General features: G+C 36.8%; 1 protein-coding gene across 1 annotated transcript in view; it reads right to left on the bottom strand.

Moving 5' to 3' along the window:
- Positions 1-387: 387 nt before the first annotated feature.
- snx19b (sorting nexin 19b) overlaps positions 388-19,012 on the bottom strand; it is a 44,492-nt gene continuing 25,867 nt past the window's right edge. Inside the window, exons 11-14 of the mRNA XM_028465333.1 lie at positions 17,002-17,140; positions 8,204-8,388; positions 4,000-4,087; positions 388-607 (exon numbers count right to left, since the gene is read on the bottom strand). Of these exons, the coding sequence (XP_028321134.1) occupies positions 484-607; positions 4,000-4,087; positions 8,204-8,388; positions 17,002-17,140 (536 nt within the window). The 3' untranslated portion in view covers positions 388-483. The remainder of the gene's footprint in view (positions 608-3,999; positions 4,088-8,203; positions 8,389-17,001; positions 17,141-19,012) is intronic.

Here is a 19,012-nt window from a genome sequence, read left to right as displayed (position 1 = left end):
AACCATTTATTTCCTCTTATTTGATGGTACTGTCAGTTTAATTATATACACTATCAATCATTTGGCCAAACTGGTGCACTGCAGTTTTAATCTGTTATATAAATGGTAGCGTCACATACATCATGAGAAGTGTCATTAAAAACATTTTTACTTAAAATTTGATAAAACCAAGTGTTATACAATGATCATCAATAGACCATTGAAGGCTGCAGTGACTGTGCTGACACTGCAGTAAATACCAGTGACATTATTTATTAGTTAGATATTATTGTTACTTGTATAATAAATAGATTCGCCATCAGAGACTTCTGTACTGCCCCCTAGTGGAGGGGAGGGGCCACAGCTCTGTGTGTGTGTGAATCTGAGACAAACTGAGTTACGTTTGTAGATCGGCCAGTGTGTGAATTTATTTTATAGACAAACACACATTACACAATTCACAACAACAATTATAGATTTATAAATGATGATGAAGAGTTCTCCTCAGCCCAGCATCTTCTCTGGGTCTCTGATCAGGGTCTTCAGGAGGTTCTTCTGGAAGTTTTCCTCAAGAAGTTCAGGAACCAGGAAGTCAGTCAGGAGATCAAACAGACAGTAGACCAGGTGTCTGAGGATTAAACACAATAACTTATTCACTATTCACTTATTCACTATTACTGTTACTATTACTGTCATTATTACTATCACCGATACTATAACTGTTACTATTACTGTCCCTGTTACTATCACTATTACTGTTACTATTACTATCACTGTCACTATTACTGTTCCTATGACTATTACTATTACTATCACTACTACTGTTCCTATTACTATTACTATCACTATTACTGTTACTATCACTATTACTGTTACTATTACTATCACTGTCACTATTACTATCACTATTACTGTTCCTATGACTATTACTATTACTATCACTACTACTGTTCCTATTACTATTACTATCACTATTACTGTTCCTATCACTATTACTGTCATTATTACTGTTACTATTACTGTCCCTGTCACTATTACTATTACTGTTACTATTACGATCACTACTACTGTTCCTATTACTATCACTATTACTGTTATCGTTACTGTCACTATTACTATTACTGTTACTATTACTATCACTACTACTGTTCCTATTACTATTACTATCACTATTACTGTTCCTATCACTATTACTGTCATTATTACTGTTACTATTACTGTCCCTGTCCCTGTTACTGTCACTATTACTATTACTGTTACTATTACGATCACTATTACTGTTCCTATCACTATTACTGTCATTATTACTGTCCCTGTCCCTGTCACTATTACTATTACTGTTACTATTACGATCACTATTACTGTTCCTATCACTATTACTGTCATTATTACTGTTACTATTACTGTCCCTGTCACTATTACTATTACTGTTACTATTACGATCACTACTACTGTTCCTATTACTATCACTATTACTGTTCCTATCACTATTACTGTCATTATTACTGTTACTATTACTGTCCCTGTCCCTGTCACTATTACTATTACTGTTACGATCACTACTACTGTTCCTATTACTATCACTATTACTGTTATCGTTACTGTCACTATTACTATTACTGTTACTATTACTATCACTACTACTGTTCCTATTACTATTACTATCACTATTACTGTTCCTATCACTATTACTGTCATTATTACTGTTACTATTACTGTCCCTGTCCCTGTTACTGTCACTATTACTATTACTGTTACTATTACGATCACTATTACTGTTCCTATCACTATTACTGTCATTATTACTGTCCCTGTCCCTGTCACTATTACTATTACTATTACGATCACTATTACTGTTCCTATCACTATTACTGTCATTATTACTGTTACTATTACTGTCCCTGTCACTATTACTATTACTGTTACTATTACGATCACTACTACTGTTCCTATTACTATCACTATTACTGTTCCTATCACTATTACTGTCATTATTACTGTTACTATTACTGTCCCTGTCCCTGTCACTATTACTATTACTGTTACGATCACTACTACTGTTCCTATTACTATCACTATTACTGTTATCGTTACTGTCACTATTACTATTACTGTTACTATTACTATCACTACTACTGTTCCTATTACTATTACTATCACTATTACTGTTCCTATCACTATTACTGTCATTATTACTGTTACTATTACTGTCCCTGTCCCTGTTACTGTCACTATTACTATTACTGTTACTATTACGATCACTATTACTGTTCCTATCACTATTACTGTCATTATTACTGTCCCTGTCCCTGTCACTATTACTGTTACTATTACGATCACTATTACTGTTCCTATCACTATTACTGTCATTATTACTGTTACTATTACTGTCCCTGTCACTATTACTATTACTGTTACTATTACGATCACTACTACTGTTCCTATTACTATTACTATCACTATTACTGTTCCTATCACTATTACTGTCATTATTACTGTTACTATTACTGTCCCTGTCCCTGTCACTATTACTGTTACGATCACTACTACTGTTCCTATTACTATCACTATTACTGTTATCGTTACTGTCACTATTACTATTACTGTTACTATTACTATCACTACTACTGTTCCTATTACTATTACTATCACTATTACCGTTCCTATCACTATTACTGTCATTATTACTGTTACTATTACATCACTGTTACCGTTCCAATTACTATCACTATTACTGTGCCTGTTACTGTCACTATTACTATTACTGTTACTATTACTATCACTGTTACTATTACTGTCACTATCACTGTTACTATTACTGTCACTATCACTGTTACTATTACTGTCACTATCACTGTTACTATTACTGTCACTATCACTGTTACTGTCACTATTACTATCACTACGACTGTTCCTATTACTATTACTGTTACTATTACTATCACTATTACTGTTATCATTAATGTTACTATTACCATCACTACTACTGTTATCGTTACTGTCACTATTACTATTACTGTTACTATTACTATCACTGTTACTATTACTGTCACTATCACTGTTACTATTACTGTCACTATCACTGTTACTATTACTGTCACTATCACTGTTACTATTACTGTCACTATCACTGTTACTATTACTGTCACTATCACTGTTACTGTCACTATTACTATCACTACGACTGTTCCTATTACTATTACTGTTACTATTACTATCACTATTACTGTTATCATTAATGTTACTATTACCATCACTACTACTGTTATCGTTACTGTCACTATTACTATTACTACTACGTTCCTATTACTATTACTGTTACTATTACTATCACTGTTACTGTTATCATTAATGTTACTATTACCATCACTACTACTGTTATCGTTACTGTCACTATTACTATTACTATCACTACTACGTTCCTATTACTATTACTGTTACTGTTTTTGTTGTTGTTTTAAGTATTTATCTTTCATTTTGTAAACAGTGTGTGTGTTTGGAGCTATTCTATAATGTGTTGTTTGTTTTTCTAAGTGATTGTTGCATCTGTCGTTGTTGTTATTTTATGTTTTATGAGTCATTTTGTGTACTTTGTGCATTTTGCTGCCGATTTGTGTGTTGAGGGAGTTATTTTGTGTATTATGTTGGGATTCATATTCATAAATTTTTGTGGATTGGGTTTGGGGGCCGCCAAAAAAATTGACTGAGGGCCCCATGTGGCCCCCAGGCTGCCAGTTGCCTATGTCTGATGTAAACTGTCAGATGTGTATAACAGTGGACTAAAGATGTCTGACATCATCAACTTATCATTTCTGTTCATTTCTATTCTTTGTTGTTCTTTTATTGTAATTTACTGATGTTTATGTTTGTGTGTGTGTGTGTGTGTGTGTGTGTGTGTGTGTGTGTGTGTGTGTGTGTGTGTGTGTGTGTGTGTGTGTGTGTGTGTGTGTGTGTGTGTGTGTGTGCGTGTGTGTGTGTGTGTGTGTGTGTGTGTGTGTGTGTGTGTGTGTGTGTGTGTACCTGTTGATCACAGGGTCCTGGAAGGAGTCCAGTGCCGTCTGCCAGCTGACTTTATATTTCTCTGATCCCAACACGTCTGAAGCCACACCTGGAGATACAGAGCCATGTGAGCACGTCCACATGTGGTCATTGGACTGAGGGGGGTAAAGGCAGAGGTCTGTTTTCTATTTACTGTTTTGTACGGAAATGCATTTTAAACATTTTTAGATTATTTATATTAGAATGAAAAGGTTGTTAATTACAGTTTATCACTAAACACAATGATTCATGCTGCATCAGGACCACAGCAAACACCCCTTTAAAACAGTGAGAATGGTACGACCCACATGTGATGTGGATGTGATGAGGAGCAGGAGATAGACAGCAGCAGGAAACCATGTCTTTGTTCAAGAAAGGAAAACCAGGAAATAAAGGAGAGGGACAGAAGGTGGAATAAAGGAAATGACTCAGTTCTTCAACTGTAAAACACGCACATGTTGTTAGGCTGCAGAGCCCCTGCAGAGCCCCTCCCCCCACTAGCAGTTGTAGTTAACGGGCAGCTGGAGGTGTGTGTGTCTCTCTTTCTTTCTCTCTCTGCTTCTCAAGTTTTTAACTCTGAGAATCAGTTTACTACTTCTTTGAATATTTATTCTTGTTAATGTTGATATAATTTAGAACAGAAACTTGAACAGTTTGTTGCTTAATGCACATCTGACATCACGTTATTTTCCTCTGTTAGTTTATGTTCTGGGTTGTGTTGGAATGGACTATAAACCTTTATCACACTTCCGTATTTTAAACCGGAAGTGGTGTGCAACAACTTCCTGTGGCTATAGCTTTAGCGTTAGTGACAAAGTCTTGGCCTGGTCGCTCTTGTTCTGTTCCCGGTCGCTCTTGTTCTGTTATCAGACGCCTTAAAAGTGGAGCTGTTTCATCTCTTTTTCCCTGGAATAATTTTATGGCACCACCGTAGAGAGAGTCTGCCTTCGAGAGAGCTCAGAAACAGCAGCTTGACCTCTCATAGCAAGCTAGCTATGCTAAAGCTATGCTAAAGCTATGCTAAAGCTGCTACTGCACATCCACCCACAGGTAAATAAGAATGATCAGAATGTTAGAATATAGTTTAAAAGTCTGTAACATGCCTCTCTTTAAACATTCTGAATATTTTATCAGACTAAATTAGTTTTCTTTATGACGATGTTTATACTTCACATGTTGTAGATAGCGGTTAGCTCATGAAGCTACTTCTTTTCTTATATTGATAGCTGTGGATATATTCTTCATGGAAGAACTTATAACCCTGATCAGGTTTATTAGTTCAGGTAATCACTGATTGTTTCTGCATCAGAAAATGAAAAAACTGGCAAGTTGAGCAACGCTGTAGAAAAATTAGAGCTATTTTCCCTTCGACCCACAATAACAGGAAGTGACTCTGCACCAGGAGGCACTCCTTCTGGTTGTCGTGAAAAAGGTCTATTATTCATAGTTTCTTTCTGTGTTTAATATGATAAATGTATATATTTATACTCAATAATCCTGTTAATAACATATATCTTCAGTCAGACCAACTTTTGTCAAAACTATTTTCAGGACAAGGACGAACAGTTGTTTCATTATATTTCATGACATTTCTCATTCTATTTTTTACTTGTTCTTGTTCTACATCCCGTTTTTATTATTTGTTAAATATTACTTTGTTCATTTCAATAAATGTTCCTTTCTTTAAATTGAGACTTGTACCATTTGTTATCATCATTGTGTAATTTTTATGATGTAAATTCAGGAAGTAAAAGTAGAATCGGTTCCAAATATCAGCTCAAGAAAATCAGCAGTCTGTATCGGTCATCGCTAAGGCTGATGGGAAAAACGGTATCACCCTAAAAAACCCATCAGTCCATCCCTAGTTAATACACTTGTGATAGATTAAAAAATACAAACGATGGCTGTGGAGTCATTAGGTTATTGTAAAGAAAAAACAAAGCTTATATAATAATGCAAGAATACTAGTAAAGTTTCTGGATGAAAAAAATAGTGTACATAACGTACAGTAGGGGTTTGTACCCAGGGACCAAAATGTGGTGCTACGCCCCTGCACGTGTGTGCGTATGTGTGTACGTGTGTGTGCGTATGTGTGTGTATGGGGAGTGGATCCATTCTAAATTCATGCGCACCAGTCCAATGAATGTGTAAACGAATGGGTCTGCACGTCTGATCTACATTTCCCATAGACTTAGAATGGGTAGACGGGCACAATGCACAAGTCGCGTCTGCATGTGTTTAATGTATATGCACATTAAGCGTATGCACACATACGCCACACCTAACAAACATAAATATATCAGTCACACGTAGACACAGGTGTGGCGTGAGTGAAGCTATAGTGATCAGGTGACCTTCACTATGTAGCACCTGTTGTAGCACAGTGTTTACATGTGACATGTAAACACTGTGTGTGTGTGTATAATAGACCACCATTTAGTCTGGTTACAGTCTGTGTCACTACACCCGTCCATAGAGTGGTAGTGACTGTAGTGTTACACTCTGAGTCAGATCATTGCTGTGATTGGACAGAATACAACACACACACACTTACTGATGTGTACACGCCTGCACGCGTAAGCGCTTAATATTTGTGTGTGTTTAAAGGGGACAAATCATGGTTTTAAATCCTTCCTTTTTACATATAAATCATACAGTTATGGTCTATATAAAGCTGAACTGCAATGCTTGGGTCTGAATTCCTCATTATTATAGCTCCACCCCTTTTCTGATGTGCTTCTGAGAGCAACTCGTTTTGGTGCTGTCTCTTTAAATGCAAATGAGACACTCCATACCCCGCCCCCTCTTCAGGTGACACTCGGTTCAACTCCACCCTGCTCGGCCATTTTTGTAATTTGATAGAAGAGATACGGCTATGTAGCGGAGCATAAACCTTTTATTCAGAGGTTATTTACAAAATGTCAACAACGTTAGACTTGTCCATCCAGCCTTACATGTTCCAGCCAGAGTCTGACCCAGTGGAGCGAGATGAAAATGAAGATGATGAACCTGCAGAACCCTAATAAGTGAGCTAACACAAGCACCGAGCTAACGCTAGCACCAAGCTAATGTCACGAAATGCATTTTAATAGTCTTTTCAAAGACAAAAACGTCAAAATGAAATGACTAATGAAAACTTTAGACTTAAATTAAATCACGTAGGCCATATCATCAAGGATCTAAAACGAGCACACAGCGCTAACATATGAAGACGGTGCAACTGCTAATGCTAACAAAACAATGACAGGGACGTCTTATCATCACACTTTTTAGCGTTATTTACAGCTTAGCGAAGTGCTCTGTTCATCGTCTCCAAAGATAGAAGGAATTGAACCCTCAATCAGACAAAGTCTTTCTGTAAATCCTTCTTTATACTGGTGGAGGTTGATGAAGCAGTCATCATTGAAGTGCTTCACACACACAAAAATGACCTTATCCACAGATGTGGTACATTTCTATAAAAAATAAAACTCAACCAGACACTTTGAAAAGGTTCTGATGCTGGGAGACGGTGTAATGAAGCGTGTGGGTTACTACATCCAACAACCCAACATTTTGACTTATCCTTTCGTAACTTCTGCATCCTGGAGCTTGGACTACAAAATAAAAGCCAGAAATAAAAATGGCGGATTGCTCGAAGTGTTGGGCCTGGAGTTGATGAACTAATTTGGCAGTTCTGCTGCAAATACTGTGACGTAATAGTTCAAAAAACGTAATAGAGAATAGAAAAATCGAAACAGATTGAAAAATATGAGCAAAACAGAATATAAAGATATCTACGGAGCACCTGAAGAGATTAATTTTATTTTTTCTGTACTTCTAAGCACTCTAAATATACAACAAAATGTATTTAAGGGCTAAAAAAGTGGATTTAACATGATATGTCCCCTTTAAGTAATGTTTATTTCTATAGAACCTTTCACAGACAGAGGTCACAAAGTGCTTTACATAACCACTCATTCACACACACATTCACACACCAGTGGGACAGAGCTGCCATGCAAGGCGCTAGTCAACCACTGGGAGCAACTTGGGGTTCAGTGTCTTGCCCAAGGACACTTCAACACAGTATAGACTGAGATCGATCCCACAAACTTTCTACCAGAGGACGACCTAACTACCACCTGAGCCACGGTCTACATGTTACGTAGACGGTGCTACATAGTGAAGGTGTGTGTGCGTGTACCTGGTAATAGTCCCATCAGACAGTGTAACGCCTGCTGTTTGCTGATGTCTTTCTGCTGTTGACTGCGTTCCTCTACATCCTGAGTGGGCAGAGCCCCACCAGGCCACACCGCCTCCTGGATCACCTGCAGGTAGATCACCCAGTACCTGGGAGAGGTCAGGTTGGCCACGCCCACAGCCAGCCACCTGGAACACATCAACAAAACACAAGCGTTAAAGGAAGGTTCATTATATGTTCATATTTCCAGAGCGTGTGAGTCTAGAACCAATGTATATCTGTGACTAATCATTAGTGATGTGAACAGTCTATGTTCATAGCTCTAAGCTGATCACATTACAGGGAGCTGAGACATATGCTAAGTAGTTTACTGAAGACCCAAACATGTTCCAGACCCAAACACACATTATTTAAAGGAGGGCCAACATTCATCATGTCATATCTGCTCTAACATGTTTGGATTTCGTTGTATAAGACATGATTGGAAAGCTTTCACATTCTCCCACAGAGACACTCACTGCTGGTTATGTTGTGGTCAGTCACGTGTTGAAAACATTAAAAAGTCAAACTCTTTAATAATAGATCAGACAGACTTAGTGGTTGAACTCATAAAAGAAAAGATCAAACAATTCCATACATTAAAAATAGTCACAGTTAATGAAAAAGAGGGAAAAAGAAGAATAAGTCAGATGTTATCCCTGTGAGAATATTTTTAAAAATATAGCTATATATCTATATATTATATTATAGTATATTATAGTCATCTTGAATATGGAAATTCTTGTTTTAATCACAAATAAAAAGGGTTCAAAGTGACAAAGGAACATTTAGTTTTAACTGGAAAATAATGCACGACAAATGGTGAATGTGGTTAAATTGACAAAAACAATCATGAAATCTGGTGAAAAGAGGTTAAAAGTGACAATAATGTGTCAACATATGTGACATTAGGTGTAAAAGTGGTAGAAATGGTTTATAAGTGATGAACATGTCTGGATAGTGTTAAAAATGTGCAGAAAAGTCATTAAAATGTGATGTAGAAGTGTCAGAAATGGGAGAAATGTAGCAAAAATAGATTAAAAGGAGCAAAAATATGGCAAAAAAGTGATGAAAATAGATTAAAATATGGTGAGTTTGGTGGAGTTGTAGAAAAATTATAAAAATAAACAAAAATTGGCTCAAATTGTTGAGAAAATATTCTTAGTTTCTTGAAGATTGAGAACTCCGGCTCTAATGAAGTAATTTTACATCCTTTGAAGAATCTGATTGAACAATAATCTCCTTAACGTGTGTCATGCTGTGACCTTTGACCTCATGAATCATTCAGTCAGTCACATTTACTCGTGTCCAATCTGTGACCATGATGAGCTAAAGTCATCCTAATCCTTCACACATAACTGCTTCAGCTAGGTCATGTGATCATTAACCTCCATGGAGCATCTCAAGCGTTTCCCATAATGTGAGTTTCTAAGCAGAACGGCCGTAGACATTATTTAAAGCTACATATAACAGCTGTATGTAGCGTTAGCACCAACACTGAACTAATGTGATGATATGAAACCATCACAAGGACTCACTGACAATATGTGATATCATACAGATGTTGTTCACTCTGTTTAGCTTTATGATCAAACACGTACACACATCCTTTTGTTTTTTAGTCTCTAAGAGCAGACAAAACAACATAGAGACAACATGTAAACTACTTTACATTTAAATCTGAAGTATTAGACGTGTTACTGATTCAGAAAAACAACACACACACACACGCACACACACGCACGCACGCACGCACACAGATAAATAGATAGATAATAATAAAAGAAAGTCAGTATTCATAGATCTGCAAGCACAGAATTCCCAGAATCTTCATCGTTTTGTAGCTACAGTGAAGAAAAGGTCCACTGTTGGAGCAATCATTAGAAAATGGAAAAAGCTAAACATGACGGACAATCTCAATCGGAGTGGAGCCCCATGCAAGATATCACCTCGTGGGGTCTCAATGATGCTAAGAAAGGTGAGGAATCAGCCCAGGACTACACGGCAGGACATGGTCAATGACCTGAAAAGAGCTGGGACCACTGTTTCCATGGTCACTGTTGGTAATACACTAAGACGTCATGGTTTGAAATCATGCATGGCACGGAAGGTTCCCCTGCTTAAACCAGCACATGTTAAGGCCCGTCTTAAGTTTGCCAATGACCATTTGGATGATCCAGAGGAGTCATGGGAGAAAGTTTTGTGGTCAGATGAGACCAAGATTGACCTTTTTGGTCATAATTCCACTTTGCGTGTTTGGAGGAAGAAGAATGATGCGTACCATCCCAAGAACACCATCCCTACTGTGAAGCATGGGGGTGGTAGCATCATGCTTTGGGGGTGTTTTTCTGCTCATGGGACAGGACGACTGTACTGTATTAAGGAGAGGATGACTGCAGCCATGTATTGTGAGATATTGGCCAAAAACCTCCTTCCCTCAGTCAGATCATTGAAGATGAGTCATGGCTGGATCTTCCAACATGACAATGACCCAAAGCACACAGCCAGGAAAACCAAGGAGTGGCTTCGTAAGAAGCATATCAAGGTTCTGGAGTGGCCTAGCCAGTCTCCAGACCTAAATCCAATTGAAAATCTTTGGAGGGAGCTGAAAGTCCGTGTTACTCAGCGACAGCCCAGAAAGCTGACTGATCTAGAGAAGATCTGTGTGGAGGAGTGGGCCAAAATCCCTCCTGCAGTCTGTGCAAACCTGGTGAAGAACTACAGGAAACGTTTGACCTCTGTAATTGCAAACAAAGGCTACTCTACCAAATATTAACGTTGGTGTTCAAATACTTATTTTCAGCTGTATCACACGAATACATGGTTAAAAAATCATAGATTGTGATTTCTGGATTTTTCTTTTTAGGTTATCTCTCATACAGTGGACATGCACCTTCCATGAAAATTCCAGACCCCTCCATGATTTCTAAGTGGGAGAACTTGCAAAATAGCAGGGTGTTCAAATACTTATTTTCTTCACTGTATATAAGAAATAGAAACATCTATCTGACATTTCTGCACAGCAGTAGAAAACATGTTTAAGGTTATTATTATTATTATTATTTTAAATAAGGTTGTTTATTTAGATTATATCAATGTTCAAACCATGATTTGTAGCTGTGACAAAAAACAGATTTTCTTCATTGGTAAATATCAACAGAGCGAGAGGAACGTTTCATTTAAATTCAGTTTCTCACTCTGTCATTACTTCTAAATACATTCATAAACTGTTTACTGTATATGATTAATATACATGATTGGTGTTATATCACAACCTAGTTCCTCTGCCAATGGGTCATTCTGTAAATGATCCACTCTATTCATGTAAAGTCTAAATATAGTTTATTAGAGATAAATCACTTACTGGAGCCTCTTTTTAACAGTGACCCTTTGATCTGAAGGATTAGCACCTTAAAAATACCTTTAAACAGCACACAGCTGTTATGAACAGACATATTATAATCACCATAGATAGAGCCTGACTCTGTGTTTGTATTAGAGCTTTTTGTTTGACAAGTTTGACTTAAAACCTTATAATGTCCTCATTAGTAATCCATGTCCAACTAAACACACTATTATGAAATATATTCATTTAATTAACTTCTATAAATAGGACTACTTTACAGTTTTAGAGCCTGTGTTCCTACATATTGAAATCATGTGACTGATGATGTCATACGGCCTCACTGCCTGTAAACATCCATTGTTTTCTATTGGAGTGAAACATTCATCCTGATTTATAGATCATTTAGTAGATTTATAGATCATTTAGTAGATTTATAGATCATTTAGTAGATTTATAGATCATTTAGTAGATTTTTGTGACAATGACAACTTGTGCTGCTTTTGGTTGCTGTAAAAAACAGGAAAAGTTAAAGGTGTCGATGTAAACCTCTTGTTTATAGAAAAATGATAAAAACAAAAAAAAATCTATGACCACAGAGGATGACAGTTCTAACTCTGAGGTTTGGTAGAAGACAATAAAGCAGAGAAGAAGAGCTCTCCTCAGGGAACTTTACTGTCCTTTAAACAGTGCGCTGACACGCTCTGGTGGCTGAAGTTAGAGAGTAATCATGGACTGTTGAAGACACACAAACCCTGAGAAATGAAGAACTTTTCATAAAACACATAGCGTGGTTATGCATGTGTTTATGATACAAGGGAGAAACACTTGAGTCAAATGTGTTTCCAAAACACTAGAATAATCTTTAAAATGTCACTACGACAGTAAACAATGATGACATAAAATAAAGTGACATCATCACCACTGATTACTGTTGACTGAATAACCAACGTGAACCATAAATGAGTGATGTAACAGAAGGTAAAGTATGAGCTAAGCCTGTGATGGACTGCAGTGAGATTTATATCAGTGGCCATGTAAGGTGGAAGCTAAAACAAGCAGCACAAAGCTGTTCATAGCTACATCTACGTCTCAGGAGACAGAGGGTGGAGCAGCTCATGTGGCCCCTCCCTAGGGGCCAGGTGAATGTTACAACAGCATGACTGGTTCTATTTGAGGCGTGTGTTACGGTGCTGAGGGAAAGCTTTAATGCACGTGTCAACACTGTTGCTTTCCAGGATAAAGAGAACACCTGCTGATTATCACCTCAATAAAACACTAAATATGTGAAATAAAGGTAAATAAATCAAAGAGCGCAATGCACACAGAGTGGATTCTGTCAAACAGGACCAAAAATCCTGTTAAAGCTGCAGTATGTAAGTTTGTTTTGGCGTCATTTGGTCAAAAAAGCATATTGACCTTTGAGAATATTGTAATCCCAAGTGATCTGAGTGGACAGTGAATCTATTCTCCTTCTCCAACACTGCTGTTTCATAGATAGCATGAAGAAGAGAAGAGCAAAAAATCTGGACTTAAACCATGAAACCAAACCTTCAACCATTTCTGACAGAACAGCAGTTTTTTGCAGCAGACAGATTGTACTTGGGTCAGAGTTAATGAGCAGCAGTGGATCCTGGTTGTCTGTATTTACATGAACAAAGCTTTTCTTCTCTTCTTCATGTCGTCGATGAAACAGCAGAGTTAGAACTGTCGCCCCTGTTGTCACAGATCTTTTCGGGTCACAGATTTTGTTTGTCATCTTTCGGTAAACAAAAGAGGTTTACATCGACTTTTATAACTTTTTTCTAATTTTTAGATCAACCCAAAGCAGCACAAGTTGTTATTTTGACTGAAAAAGCTGATAAATGATCCTGAATGCTTGACTTCCTATAGAACTCAATGGACTGAAAGGGACGATTGGCATCATCAATGACATCATTTCAACATGGCGGCGCACAGGCTCTCAAAATAATGTGTTTTGTTAAACATAGATCTACTAATGAGGACATCTCAAAGGTTTTAGGTCACATTTGTAGCCATCTTCAGCCTGTTCCCTCCCCAGGGGCCTCATTTAAAAACGCTGCGTACATACTAAAAAAAGCGTACGCAACGTTTGGGACTTGTAAAAAAGAACCTGGTGAGATAAAGTTTCCACTTCCACAGCAGCTCTGACCATGCTGTACGCACACAATCATGAGAAATGGGAAACTCCGCCCCCAACAGGAGAAGGATGAAATTAAAGACAGCTCTGTGAAATTGACACATTTGTGTGAAATAATCAAACATTGCTCATTTCACAATACACATCATATATGATCTATATATAAAAGCAAGAAAGTTCTATATGCGCACGCTTGTGTGTGTGTGGAACGAATATCTCCCCGACTCGGTATCTTTTCGACCTGAAACTTTGTCAACAGCTTCCACACAGGTCATGTGTGTGCATCCGCTATTTTGGAGTAATTTGGTGTTAAAAAACATTCATTTTAATTTTAAGATTACGCTCCCTCTCGGTATTGAATACGCTACTTCCGGTTCATGACGTCACTGTGTCGCAGTTTGTTTGGGTTTAAAAAAGAAGGTCTTTCTTAAAAACGTTTTTGTACTGATAAAAGTTATTCAATTTAATATTTCATAGTTATTTAAAATTATTCCCGTGATCCCAAACTTCCCTTAAATCGCGGGTCAGGGACTTCACGGAGTTCACTTCCTCCTCCGTCTCATCACTGTGCCACACTATCGTCAACATTTCACACATGGAGCTCTCTGAATAAATCATTTAAAACCGTCAGTTTTTATTCATTTCGGCCAAGAATTTAAATTTTGTTGCCTTGCTAATATACAGTATATATATATATATATATATATCACTATATTGTATTTTGAGTTCATTTTCAAAATTTCAACTTTAATCTTGTCTTTTTTACTTTAATCTCAACATTATATTTCAATTTTAGTCTTGAAATTTCAACTTTATTCTAAGTTTTTTAGTTATTAGTTACTCAGTTATTCTCAACATTTTGACTTTATTCCTGTCTTTTCGACTTTTTTCTTGATTTGCTAAAAAGTATTTTCTCCATCAAAATTGGCCCTAATCTGCTTCCGTACAAATGCTGAGGCGTCCATCGTCATGGTAACGTCTGATTGACCTGAGAAACACAACCATGGTAGGGGGGGGGGTTAAGTTTTTACGTTTTGGGCTTAGCATCACTGATCATCACCAAAAGAACACCATACCTACAGTGAAGCATGGTGGTGGCAGCATCATGCTTTGGGGCTGTTTTTCTTCAGCTGGAACTGGGACCTTAGTCAGGGTGGAGGAAATTATGAACAGTTCCAAATACCAGACAGTGTTGGTACAAAACCTTCAGACTTCTGTTAGAAATCTGAAGATGAAGAAGAACTTTATCTTTTAACACCACAATGACCCTAAGCACAGCATCAACTAAACAATGGCCACAATCAGATGGAGGTTCTGGAATGGACCAACCAGAGTCCAGACCTGAATCCTACTGAACATCTGTGTGGTGATCTGAAGAGGGCTGTACACAGGAGATGTCCTCACTATCTGTCACATTTAGATCAGTTTAGTAAAGAAGAGTGGGTAAATATGACATCATCAAGATGTTCCACACTGATAGACTCTGACCCACAAACACTGAGTGTTGGAATAAAAACCAAAGGTTTTTTGTACAGGTTATAAGTCACATTAAAGGTGGAAAATTATTAAATTATTTATCTTAGTGTTATTTTTTACATCACGTGTGTAGACTTTATATATCCACTGTATGTATACTATAAATACATTAATTTTTGCTATTCAAACATAGGTTTTCACCTCTGTGCACAAATGCAAGTGAAATATTTACATTATGGAGCCCTGTCCCATAGAGATGGTTTTTATTTTATTTTTTAAAATTAAAAAAAGAAAAGAAATGGTTTTCATGTTGCAGAAATTTGTTAAACTAATTTAGCTACAAAACAAATAGTTGGATGTTGGTTTGATACATTTGTTATTATTATTATTAATATTATTATGATAAATTGGAACATTTTGATATTTTATTATTTACCATGTTTTACAACACATTGGTACTGTTGATAACTGATACTGATTTACGGGTACAGTGATCATCTAAATGTGCTTTACATGTTCTGAGAAGTTACCCAAGCAGCAACACGTAAAACAAGTATTTTAATACAAAATATGCTATAAAACATATTCCAGAAATATGGAAAATGTGTTAAGAATGACACAGTTTGAATGTACTTTATGAATAATATTGAATGAATGTGTGATGTGATTTACACTGTGTGATTGTATAGATAAAAACAAGCTAAAAAAAAAGGTAGATATATCTCGATATTGGCAATATTGTAATTTTCTATATCACCAAAATAGAAAACTTGATATATCTTGAATGTAGACATATTATATATAATAATAATAATAATAATAATAATAATAATAATAATAATAATAATAATAATAATAATAATAATCCAGACCAAGGCCAAACAAAAGCACAAGGTGTGTCTGACTGAGCTGTGGAACATCCCAGAATAGAGACGTGGATATTAACATGAGGACAGGATATTCTGGTAGTGACACCTCGGGGGCTGGGGGGGGGGGGGGGGGGGGGTCTGAGAACATTGTCTGCATTCACTTTACTGGAAAGTTCACGACAGGGACACCATGCATGTGCACACGTCCATTTAATCAGTGAAACCTATAATAGAACATGCTCCTCCAGCACGCTGCAGATATATACAAGTCATGATCCACCAATCAGACGCACCTCTGACATCATCATCAAGGTCATCAAGCAATAGCTTAGCTTTGGGAAACAGCGTTTAGCCCACAATGAGCTAATACTGTCAAGAAAACATCAAAGCAATTCAAAAAGAAGACCAAAATTAACTCGTAGGAATTACTATGCAGAAGTCAAAAAAACATCAAAGGGATCAGCAGACACCTCTGAGGAAGACTGGCAGTTGACAATTGAAACATGTCTAACGCAGTCTAATCATTTAATACTTTTTGAATTTCTGCTACATTTTCAGTTTTTTTTATGTTTTTAAGAAGATTGGCTTGAAATTGAAAACGTCCTCCTGTTTGTCACACCACACCTGTCATACCTCTATTCCCCACCAGGGGGTGGGGGGTTACATTGACCATTAACCCAATCAGTGCCAGCCATTTTAGAGCATTTTGACTGATTTTTAAAGACCCACAGAATATTTTGTATTATGGAATCTGACACCAGATTCAGAAAGATTAAAGACTCTAATTTCATCAGAAGTTTTACACAAATCACCAGTTTTTCTCCCTGACTGTTTTAGTCTAGACCTGAGTCCTAAATGTATCAGTGATTGATCAGTAAATGTGTGTAACGTAGCTGAGGTGTGAACTCATCACCTATTGATCAGGGTTCCAAAGAGCAGTCTGATGGTCCTCTGGATGTTCTCAGTGCACAGGTAGCTGCCCTGGTCCTTCACCAGCAGACACACAATGTTCAGAACCACATCAGCTAGCTCCATCTCACACACTGAGACACCTGGAAGACAGGGATACAATCAATTACACTGGAAGAAATACAATCAATTACACTGGAAGAAATACAATCAATTACACTGGAAGAAATACAATCAATTACACTGGAAGAATTACAATCAATTACACTGGAGGAATTACAATCAATTACACTGGAGGAATTACAATCAATTACACTGGAGGAATTACAATCAATTACACTGGAGGAATTACAATCAATTACACTGGAAGAATTACAATCAATTACACTAAAAGAAATACAATCAATTACACTGGAGGAATTACAATCAATTACACTGGAGGAATTACAATCAATTACACTGGAAGAATTACAATCAATTGCACTGGAAGAAAAGGGTCAATTATAATTGTAATAGCATAATTAATAATTAATTATAATTATGACAATTATAATTACAACTGCAATTGAAAACATATATTGCATTGCTGTTGTAATCATAAGTGAATTGTAATTTAGTTCAAATATTTAACCTTTAATTGTAATTGGCATAGAAATGATATAAAATCTGTCAATTACAATTGAATTAAACACAAACCGTGTGGAACCATGTTACAGTTCTATGTCTCACACATACGTAGTTAATAATTATTAAAATATGTTTCAGATGAACATTTTCCACAACCTGTCACTTCTCTACAGGATTATTTTATCATTACAAAAATAATATAGATCTATGTGTATAGTGACAGAAAACAGGCTCAGACGCTCACGCCATAAATATTAATACTAATATATTCATTGATTAGATTACAGCTGATTATAGACATGGGTCAAACTGTTAGCATTAGAGATGCTAACAGAAAGCTAACAGAAGAGGAAGGTTACGTTTAATAAGGGTTAGTTATTAAAGGCTCAGTAATTGTGATTAATTGTAAATGACTTTCAGGGGAAAATAATAATTCACCATAGTTGTAATTGAGTTGTAATTGAACATGGATAATTGAAGACATAACTGTAATTGAAAAATGTAATTGAGCCCAGCCCTGGTGTTATGTAACAGTGATAAACTTCTGATCAGGAGACAAGAGAAAAACTAAAGCTGTTGCAACACTGCCCCCTAGTGGCTCAAATCACATGGTGTTTATTGTCAGACAGAGGACAGTGATTGGTTGACTCCATTTTGGTTCTCGATTACTCTGAGAGACATTCAGTTTCAGTGGGATTCACAACTTTGTGTGTAACCCCAAAATAAACATCCTCCATTGTTTCAGTGAAAACAGCAGAAATGTGTTGAAATCACTTTGTCAAAAACAGTTCTACAGGACTCCACATCCCACAATGCAATGCACCAAACTTTAAAAACAATGTCAATAAGAGAAAGTTTAGAGTGGAAATGAAAACTAACTTCAGAGCAACAATTCCAACCTTTTACATCTTTTTTTATTTGAGAAAATGATCTATGAGGTCAACACTATGTTTATCTCAGGCAACGCTGTGATTTTAATCACATACTCTGTGATTTTGATCCCCCACGCTGTGATTTTGATCCCCTAGGCTGTGATTTTGATCCCCTAGGCTGGGATTTTGATCCCCCACGCTGTGATTTTAATCCCCTAGGCTGTGATTTTAATCACATACGCTGTGATTTTAATCCCCCACGCTGTGATTTTAATCACATACTCTGTGATTTTGATCCCCTAGGCTGTGATTTTGATCCCCCACGCTGTGATTTTGATCCCCTAGGCTGTGATTTTGATCCCCTAGGCTGTGATTTTGATCCCCTAGGCTGGGATTTTGATCCCCCACGCTGTGATTTTAATCCCCTAGGCTGTGATTTTAATCACATACGCTGTGATTTTAATCCCCCATGCTGTGATTTTAATCCCCCATGCTGTGATTTTAATCACATACTCT

This window comes from Gouania willdenowi, chromosome 13, assembly GCF_900634775.1.
Source record: "Gouania willdenowi chromosome 13, fGouWil2.1, whole genome shotgun sequence".
In the NCBI taxonomy this organism is placed as follows: domain Eukaryota; kingdom Metazoa; phylum Chordata; class Actinopteri; order Blenniiformes; family Gobiesocidae; genus Gouania; species Gouania willdenowi.
The sequence above is the reverse complement of the archived record's forward strand: the minus strand, read 5'-3'. Positions and strand labels throughout refer to the sequence as shown.